Below are 10,516 nucleotides of genomic sequence, written 5' to 3'. Positions count from 1 at the left end.
ATGCTGCAAAGACCTGAGGAATTTTGTTTCTCATAGCTTACCATATTCTATTTATTTTTCCCTCTCCTTCATCAAATAATGATAAGACAAGGAAATGTGAACTGAGTTTTTAACCACCTGAGAGGTATGATTTTATTATGTTAAACATGGATGAGGGAAAAAAGTTCAGTAGCAAGTAGAATAAAATGTTAAAACCTGGATTTGAAGTATCTGATTAAGAAAACTGCAGAGTCACGTTACTGATTTTAGGGTAGTTTTTGTCTTTGTTTTCCAAATCCAGCAGGGCCACACATTCAATTATGGTAACATTCAAAGTGTATGGTCCGTTGCTGTTTAATTTTAAGCTCTAAGGAAATAAAGCATTAAGTGGTATTAAAAAAAAGTATATTGACTTTTCATTCACTTTTATTAAATACATGCTTACATTTATGAAAAAGTCTACTAATTTAAAATACTAATTTACATTCATTTATCCATTCTATAAATTACATATGCTTGAAAGTATACAGTGCTGTCAAACTCCAGTGGCATGTACAGTTCAATTTTTTTTATTACGAATATAATAGTATGTCACAATATATTGTGATCTACATGTTTATTTCAGAGTACTATGCAGCATAGCAGAAGTGTTTAATTTGTAAAGCATTATGTAGAATTTGTTTCAGAAGCTGCAGTTCTTTACATTGTTGGAACTATTTTATTAATTAGCCAGTAAACAGAGAAAGACAAAACAAAACCAAAAGGGAAATGACTAGGAAAGTTGTATGCACTTCTGACATCCTCAGGAGCAGATAACTAGAACATTGACATCAAAGAACTACCTTTTATCCCATTCAGAGAATATTTTCTGGCCCATTTTCTGCCCATTGGAAAAAGCCACACTGTTTTTCTTTCCCAAGAGGGCATACAAAAAAGTTTCTTCCATTATTGGGACCAATCTTCAACACAGTCTTCATAACGCATCGCTTGCCATGGTTACAAAATGGAAAATTCATGTCAGCCCACTGCCAAAAGAAACTGGGTTTAGGGACAGCTTTAGGAGATGCAATGGCTACAAATTCCTTATTTTAAAATTGGCAAGAGAAACAGATCTACAGGGGATGCCCTAGAAGAAACTCTTCCTAGTAGTTAAGATAACTTTGTCTCTTTTGCAATCACTCATTTTATATTTTTCTTTAACGTTAATTTTAACTGCATGCACTTTAACTGCATTTTAACTTTAAATGATCTTAACACAGATTCTCTTCAAATTAAGGCATTACAATAATTACTGTCTCGAGTTCATTATAACTACCTTGTGGTAGGTGACTGAGTCAAACTCTTCTCAGCCACATAGACTCATAGCAAGGAGCAAAGGCCACCAGCTGCAGCGAGGAAGGTCAGGTTAGGTGTTAGTGCAGCAGCTGCCCAGGCACATTACAGAACCTTCACCCTTGGAGGTTTTCAGGATTTTGGCTAGACAGAAACATGGCTGCTGTCTAGATATAGAATCTGCCATGGTCCTCCTTCAAGCAAGAGGTTGATCTAAACTTGTACAGGTCCCTTCAAACCAACACTGCTGCTACGTGCATCTGTTTTACACCACACAGGGGCAGATTAAGAGTGTTTGCACAAGCAGGTGCATTCTCAGCAGTAAGAGAAGTAACTAAAACTTATAAGTTTCTAAATACTGTTATGCTCTCAGGTTCAATTCAGTGTGCAAAAGTGAAGTTACCTCAAATTTTAAACGGATTGTACCTGTCCACAGTTAGAGATTATTGGGGCAAGGAGGCTGCAGGAACAAGTGCTTGTTAGCAAAGAGGCTTTGAAGGCTCATACATACTTGAAAGTAGTCGCAGCGAGTCTCCCTGGGTAGGGGGCAGGTGTAGAAGCGGCGGCCTCTGTTCCCTCCCTCCTTCCTCACCAGCCGGAGGCTGCAGGGGCGGCCGTGCCCGGCGCAGCGGGGGCGGCCCCTGCTCCACACGCCAGCGTCACCTGCCGCAGCAGCTGCAGATGGGCTGTAAGGACAGGTTACAGGAGGACTCCTGGGTAATGTTAAAGGGATTACCAACACCACAGCCAGAGAACGCTCTCTCCCCCACTCTTCCAACAGCTCACTCGTCCTACCTTTCCACAGGCATCCAGAGAACTTCCTTCTCTTATGGGCCTATTGTGCCTTTAGAGAGGAACGACTGCTAGTAGCAAACACAAAAGACTGTGTGCTTTTCCTCCAGGTATGACACAAGGTCTCCCCAGCATTAACCCATGTTTTAAAGTATTTCAAAGTATTCAAATTAATCTACAAAAAAATAAACATTACTACCACTATGATACTGCCCACCCCAAATTCCAGCATTCTAAGAGCATTCTGGATTCAGTGAGAAAAAGAATATCATGTAATTACTCCAGGTTGAAGGTATTTGTCTGCCTCACAGGAAAGACTCCCCCTCCTCTTTACTAAAAGGTTACCATAATGCTCCAAATCATATTCAGAGAAGTAATGATCCCACTGAGGGGGTGGAACAGTGCTCTCTGAATGGAATAAAGTTTCTTCCTCGTGATTGAGATTATCTGAATGCAATAGACAAGGCTTTATTTTAAAACAGTAACATGAAAAAATTAATACTCTGAAGCATATCTTTCCAATATATTTACAGAGCAGAAAAGCAGTGATGAAATCTTAATGAAAAAAGAAATAATTCATTCTTATTAAACTACCATGTTAGGAGTTTTATGCTCTCTTTTGTGTCTGGAAAACTGCAGACATCAGCAGTTTTATTTCAACAATAAAAGAAAAAACATTTTTAAAATTAGTTTTTGTCACAAAGTGTTGAGGTTTTTGTTGGGGTTTTTTTAAAACACTTAAGCTGATGATTTGCTCTAACTGTTACCATGATTGATACTGTCTCATTTCCTTTTTGCACTCCTCTGTATTGCCAATTATCCTGCCTACATCCTCTCCTGAGACAGCAGAGAAAGTATATTCACATAGCCTAGCCTAGCCAACTACTGAGATCCTGTTTCACAACTGATGCTTCAACAACACAAGAAATAATTTATTTCAGAACAGACACATAACCAATACTTTTGTAGCATATGATTAATATTTCACTTTCACCCTGCACAATTTACTACCATGAGTGACAGCCACCTTGCACTCTCACTGCTGTTGGGTATGTCTGCCCAGCTTTTCCCTGACAACCCAAACAGGTTCTCACATTTCTCTTAGCTAGGCAATGGATGTGTCTGAATAGAGCTGTGTAAATAAAAATTCAGGATGGGTAGAGCGCTGAAATAGTTTTATATAGGATGGGGAGGAAAGTTAAGAGAAAACATTCAACATTCAACAAGGTACCTGTGCAGAGTGTATCGTGCAAGATTGCTGAAAACTGCTAGTTGACAAATAACTTCCATTAGAATATATTTATTCAGCTATCTTCCTTTTCTCATCTTTCACAATGATTTCAAGATCTCTCCCAGCAGACAGCAACTAGACTGCTAAGACCAGACAACTACATAGACTGTTCTCATTGACCTGTTAGAGCTACACTGTCGTATTCCATGGGAATAGCTGAACAGCTGAACAACTATGAACAGTTGTTTTGTTGACAGCAGTACTGGCCAGGTGCCAAAAATCAGAACTTTTCCAGTGCCAGCCAACCTCATTCACTGCTTTGGAAATCCGAGTGTAATTTTAACTACCCAAGAATAGATTTCTGCCCGACTTAACTTCAAGACAACAATGTCTGAACCCAACAGCACACTATTCCATTATTCTTCACGAATAAAGCTGGTTAATGGGATTATAAAGAGACTTGTTTCCATTTTAGACTACATACCTGCTTGCTGTATTATATTGGTGAACTGAGGATGTATGATCCGTTTTCTGTTTCTTCTGTACATGTTTGAAAGAGAGATGTTTCTGCCAGGAGGGCAAAGCCACAGTCGTCACGTGTGTTGAGCAATTCTTGTCTGTGCTTCCCCCTGACTGGTAAACGTTTTGGATTTGATTACACTTGCTCTTTGGAACAACACCCTGAGACTGCCCATGGGATATTTCAGTATCATTTCTCAAAGCAGCTTTGTTACCAAGATCTGTTAAGACAAGAGTTGTAGTTCCAAACGCAGCTTTCCTATTGATCTTGATTTCTGTGCTTGATTTTTTGAAATCGTTACACGGGTACTTCATTAAATTTATGTTAAAGGCTGCAGAATCTTCAACATTCTCTGTCTCTGGAACCAAGGAAAAAGGAGTTATTGGTTATAATCTGTCTGTGCAGAGCGATACATCATGTTTCTGATCTGTATTCTTAAGTCATACAGGAAGCAAAAGAGTAAATTTACCATACCATCTTAAAAGATCCATACCATCCTGAAAGATCCCAAAACATGTCACAGAGCAGATACAGTACCAAATTTCTTACCTTAAAAAAAAACCTGGTACACCTTTGGAGTTACATACAACATGTTTCAAGATAACATTACTATTGTATGAATAGTACTCTGTCAATTGAAGCTATTGGAGAATTAACTGTACAAAACTGAATTTGGCCCAAATACAGCAATTAAAATATTTGACTTTTTCAAAATAGCCTTTTATAGCCCCAGCAGTGTGAGACTGCAGGGTATGGTCCCTCCAGCAGCAATACATTATTCATTTTAAAGTACTGTTTTGCAACTGACACGATAAAGAAATATTCTTTTGTTGGTTTTCTAGTGCTATCAGGGTTCCTGTCCTTTCCAAGCACAGTGTGCATGCAAACTTATCAGTCCCTTACTGTAAGAGGCTTCAGTAGCAAGCAGTTCAGAGGTTTGCTTTGCATCTGTTTCCTGAAATGAACAACAGCATGTTCCTTCAAGAATCAGAGAGGGGGAAAAAAATTCTGTGGGGACTCTATGTGCCATCTTTGTTAAGTAGCTGTGAAGCCACAGCATTCAAAACCAGAGTCCTTCCTTTTCTACCACTTCCAGCATGTGTCTCCCTCCTACATCTTCCCTCCATACAAGGAAGAGTGGAATTAAGCAGAAGAAAAAGGATAACTAAAGCATACACAAGGGCCCACTCTCTCCAAAGGCATTCTCACTCAGAATCAAAGTAAGAATCCCTACTCTGAACAACACTTGTTTCCAGGCTCCTTCCATTTTGTCACTGCTGCACAGTAAAACATTCTGGTTCCACTGCATTCAGATTTGTTTAAGAAAGAATAGGAGCTTGGCTTTGTACTGAGCAAAAGAGCAAGAATTTTCAGATGTAATAGTAAATAGTTATCTCTGTCTACAGACAGAATTATTTCAGTTGTATGGCCAGCAACTAACTTAACATCCCAAGTATTCTGTCCTCAAAAATTCAAACACTTCTATTGACAGTAGTTAATTCTGAAACAACATAAAAGACAAAAAATTAACAAAGTGAGAAGACAAGGAATCTTAAAACTCTGAAAAAAGGTAAACAAAACAATGTTTTTTTGAAAAAAAAATATTCTCAAATACTAGTCCTATGATGCAAACCCAAGACCCTTTTAAAAAACTTTTGTACTACTATTCCCCCAAGTCTAGCACATATTCAAAGTTGTAGGCATGTTTTCAGTAAGGGCACATAACTAAACAAGTTAAACTTAAAAGTACAGGAGAAGGTAAAGGGTTTTGACACAAAGCTTAAAATAAAGCCTTAGTGCACATGCTGTTATATATTTTAAAGTTCAGCTGACAGTATTAATTCCAGGATAAAAGTTAGTTGGTAAATCTGAGTCTACAGACAGATTAAAGCTTGCAGGTTTCTGGCACTAACTTTGCAGGAGACTTATCCAGGATTAGCTGCTGCTGGCAACAAGTATCATTAAGGCACAAAGACACACTTCTGCTGATTCCTGGCCTGAATAAATGGACTTCAGCTGCGGTACGGTTAGAGTTGCACACACATCACTCCATTCATGAAAGAACTAGAATGAAGCAATACTTTAAAGAAGCACAGGAGCTTCTAAGAAACAATATCACTTTGGAAAGTGTGGCACAAAGTACCACCAAAAGCTATGGGAATGTGATCTTTAATTCAAATTTCAGCATATATACTTTGAGTCATACAGTTAAATTCAGTGCACTTTTAACGGTAGGTCCTGAAGCCTGCATAAAAATATGAATTCTTCTCAGATACAAAAATCCTGCATATTGTTTATAAATACCTTTTGTTTCAATTTTTCAGCAGTGGAGCTACAAAAATAAAGAAATCAGGTGTAGTATGCAATTTCAGCCACTTCACTGAATAATTCACTATACAATGTGAAATAAGTGGAGTATTAGTTTTTGAGGTTGAGAGGTTTCAGTATGGAATTGTTATTGAAATAACTTTATCCCTAAAAAGCCACACATGCACAGGTCTACACTTTGTTTCTTAGAATATAGGCAGCAATTCAAAATGTTTTGGAACAACAGTCTTGATTCAAATCAACTCCTGTAAATCCCGCCACAGAGTAATTTATCTACAGAAAGTGAAAAAATACAAAGCTCCTCTTTACAAATCTCAATGGAGAGCCTGTCCATCACCTCACTCATTCCTTCTTAATGTCTAAATTTCTATACAGAAATTGAGAGAAAAGCTAGCATGTTACTCACTCATTCCTCCTATCCCTTTCTAGGTCTCATTCACAGCTGCTTCTGCCCACCAGATCTAGACAGCAGCATTAAAACCTCCAGCAAGAGACAAACAAGTAATTTAGGTAAGAAGTCCAGAATCATCCCTGGAGAAAAAACTAGGCCCCCAAGAAAGCAAACATCTTTTTGGAAAAGATACCAAAATATACTGCTTTGTTCACATGAAAGAATGATAATTACTTTTCTGCCCCCTGGTGATTTCTCTATCAGGCATGCTGCAAGCTTCTAATTTTAAAAAGAGTTGAAAGAATGGCATTTTGTCTCACTCATTGCCCAAGTCAAAACAAAGGGTTACCACACATACACACAAAGCTGAAGGACAAGACAATTTCAGGGTTCAAGACAATTCATTTCCCGTGATTGTGTAAGATTTCCCCAAAATGTGACTGTAAGTTAGTTATAAACATGATTCACAGTAAGATAGTTCTACAGTTCCAAACACTGCATCAAAACCACAATCCTCCCTTCTTTCCCCAGTAGAGGTTCCAGACAAGCTTTCAATACCTTCAGGCCTTGAAGTCAAACAGGCATCACAAATTTCGGCAGAAGGCGTGTTTATTAGGGTACAGCGCACGCACGTCCACTCCTCTTCAGACTTCTGAGCTACATGTTCATTAGAACATGTCCCCCTGCCATACGCCCAGTCAATTAGGCTATTTCTAGTTGGCAGTTTGCTGTGGAACAAAAGAATGATGTTAGTCTTTTGTGACATTTGATCTACGAGCTGCCTGACACGTCTCGGTGCGGGGAGGCGCAGGGCTGGAGAACAGTTAGTGCTCGGTGCTCTGGCTGCCTGTCAGAGCTCAGGCACCACCTCAGGGTTCCAGTGAGATTATTTTTGCTCTTCCCTTTACCTCAAAGGCAAACCTTTCACGATGCTGCTCAAGTAATACAAATAAACACACTTAAGTGAAAATGGAAAGACAGCAATTAAGGGATGTCCTCTCCAGCACGATGCCCCAGCCTCTCCCGAATCCCATACTGTTTCCAAGTCCTGCAGCGAGAAGCTGGGTGAGAGCAGGAGCCTGTTCCAGCACCTGCACAGAGTGCTGACAGAGGCTTCACTGCTGAGGAACTGCTCAGAGACTGAACTACAGAAAGCCACACAATCCAGAAACACTTTTTTTTTTTTTGCTCTCGTTTAGATGATACCCATTGGACCGCTACTTTGTTATCGTAACAACCAACAGAACTGAAAACCTGAAAAGTCAGAAAGCATTTGTGTCACCATGTATTGGAAAACCCTTTAACATTTAGAAGCCTGTTTCCAATTAAGGTTTTTTTTTTTGTAGTTTTTTTTTTTTTCCCCTCCTTAGAAGGAATTCAAGAATGTCCTGGCTGTGACTGGTGAGAGAAAGCTGTACTTCATACATATCTATAGATTTAATTCTATTTGTATTCCTGTCAGTTATTATAACTCCTATGTTAATACACTGATGTAGTATTGTATTTTACAGCCACTACACATTACAAAGGATTAATTCTGTCATAGTATCCCAACACTGATAGCATGTTGAATGTAACTTGAACCTACCTGTTCAGTAAGCTATGTAAACTTCAGTACTATGGCTGCTTAGTCATCAAGCATTTTTCTCCATAGCTTTTATGGATTCATGCTCTTTTTGGAGACTTTTTAATCCTGACAATTTAAGTACTTCAATTAATAATGCAAATGCTGCAGAATCATAGAATCATTTAGGTTGGAAAAGACCTTTAAGATTATTGGGTCCAGCCATTAACATAACACTGCCAAGTCCACCACAAACCTGTGTCCCTAGGTACGACATCTACATTCAAGGTCAGGTTGGATGGGGCTCTAAGCAACCTCATTTCCTTGAAGAGGTCGAAGGGGCTCACTGAAGGGGGGATTGGACTAAGTGACCTTAAAGGTCACATGCAATCCAGAGCATTCAAAGAAAATAAAGTTTTCTGTCATTGTTACTTGGGAGAAGAGACTGACCCCTGCCTTGCTAAAGCCTCCTTTCAGGGAGTTGTAGAAAGCAGTAAGGTCTCCCCTGAACCTCCTTTTCTCCAGGTTAAACAACCCTAAGTTCCCTCAGCCACTCCTCATAAGAGCTGTGCCCTAGACTCTTCACTAGTTTTGTCACTTTTCTCTGGACACACTCCAGTGGCTCAACATCCTTCTACTGAGGGGCCTGAAACTTGAAACAGCATCCAAGCTGCAGCCTCACCAGTGCCACAGACAGCAGATGATTACTGCCCTAGTCACCAGCCAGGAAGCTCACCTGGGCACGCTGCTGGCTCCTATTCAGCCATCTGTCAACCAACCCCCCCAGGTCCTTTTCTGCCAGGCAGCTTTCCAGCCACCTTTCCCAAAGCCTGTAGCCTTGCATGGGATTGCTGAGACCCAAGTGCAGGACCTACCGCTTGGCCTTGCCGAGACTCACACAGGTGGCCCCAGCCCACCTACCCAGACTGTCCAGGTCCCTCTATAGACCTCTCCTACCCTCAAACAGGTTAACACTCCCACACAGCTTGGTGTCATCTGCACACTTACTGAGGGTGCCCTTGGTCCCCTCAGCCAGATCATTGATAAAAGATATTACTCCCACACAGCTTGGTGTCATCTGCATGCTTACTGAGGGTGGCCTTGGTCCCCTCAGCCAGATCACTGATAAAAGACATGAAACTGAACTGATCCCAACACTTGAGTCCTGGGGAACATCACCTGTGACTGGCCACCAACTGGATTTAACTGCATTCACCACCACTCTCTGGACATGGCCATCAAGCCAGATTTTTAGCCAGTAAAGAATACACCCATCCAAGCCAAAAGCAGCCAGTTTCTCCAGGAGAATGTTTGGGGAAAATGTCAAAGGCTTCACTAAAGTTTATGTAGACAATGTCCACAGCCTTCCCCTCATCCATTAAGCGGGTCACCTTGTCATGGGAGATCAGATTAGTCAAGCAGGACCTGCCTCCTAAACCTACGATAACTGGGACTGATCACCTGGTTGTCCTGTACATCCCACATGATGGCACTCCAGATGATCTGCTCCATAATCTTCCACGGCAACAAGATCAGGCTGACAGGCCTGTAGTTCACTGTACTTGGGAACTGTTGTGATGCTCCTTAGACCTGTCATTTATTCTGTAATCATCACTGTCTTTAACAGGCTGCATTTCTAAGATAGTGGTAGGGATATCCACTAGCTACCACATCTCTTTCACAACAGGAAAACTAAGGAGGATAATGAGAACTGCTGACATACCAGAGATCCTGTCAAGAGGCAGAACAGACAATGTTTTATCATTCACCAAAATACTGCATCTAGATAACAAAACAGCCTAACTAGAAGTATTAAAAAAAATAGGTGTTTTCATATTATTAGATCAGTTGTTCTGATCAGCTATCAAAGATGCACTACTAGACTGAATGTATTCAGCATATCATGTTTTAGAGTTTAATTCCATGTCATCCCTCCAGTCCATCCGTTGTGTCATTCCAACTCCTCCCCATTTGGTAATATGAAATACAGAGGGAAAGTGTATTTTTAAGATTTAAGGTACATTTGAATTTGATGAAGTAACCTTATAATCAGTATTTTTTTCAGCTGAATAAAACCATAGGCTACCTGACTTGACCCAAGCACTACTGGGTTAAATGCTACAGGTCATAAATCACAATAAGTCAGAATGATCACATGGGTTTCCTTCAGCCTTCAAACATGAAAAGCTTGGAAAGGCAGATAAACTACTTGAGCTACAGATACTGACATTTGGTGACAGTTACTGCACAACAGAAAACAGAGCAATAGAACACAAAGACCTGACCATTAGTATGAATGCAGAAGAAACAACCTTTTTAATTTACAGATACCATTACCATGTTTTTCAGCAAAATATATCAGTTTAATGATTTAAAAAA

General features: G+C 40.0%; 1 protein-coding gene across 1 annotated transcript; it reads right to left on the bottom strand.

Annotated features, from left to right (window-relative positions):
- Positions 1 to 833: 833 nt before the first annotated feature.
- LOC103769371 (endonuclease 8-like 3) lies at positions 834 to 9,734 on the bottom strand. Its single transcript, XM_008936563.1, has 6 exons — positions 9,580 to 9,734; positions 7,132 to 7,301; positions 5,764 to 5,778; positions 3,819 to 4,212; positions 1,823 to 2,024; positions 834 to 1,004 (listed from the first exon to the last, which is right to left on the bottom strand). The coding sequence occupies exons 1-6, from the start codon at positions 9,732 to 9,734 to the stop codon at positions 834 to 836; spliced, it is 1,107 nt and encodes a 368-aa protein (XP_008934811.1).
- Positions 9,735 to 10,516: the final 782 nt, after the last annotated feature.

This window comes from Merops nubicus, unplaced genomic scaffold, assembly GCF_000691845.1.
Source record: "Merops nubicus isolate BGI_N331 unplaced genomic scaffold, ASM69184v1 scaffold14553, whole genome shotgun sequence".
NCBI classification, from domain to species: domain Eukaryota; kingdom Metazoa; phylum Chordata; class Aves; order Coraciiformes; family Meropidae; genus Merops; species Merops nubicus.
Note: the sequence above shows the minus strand (reverse complement) of the source record. Positions and strands in the feature narration are given on the sequence as shown.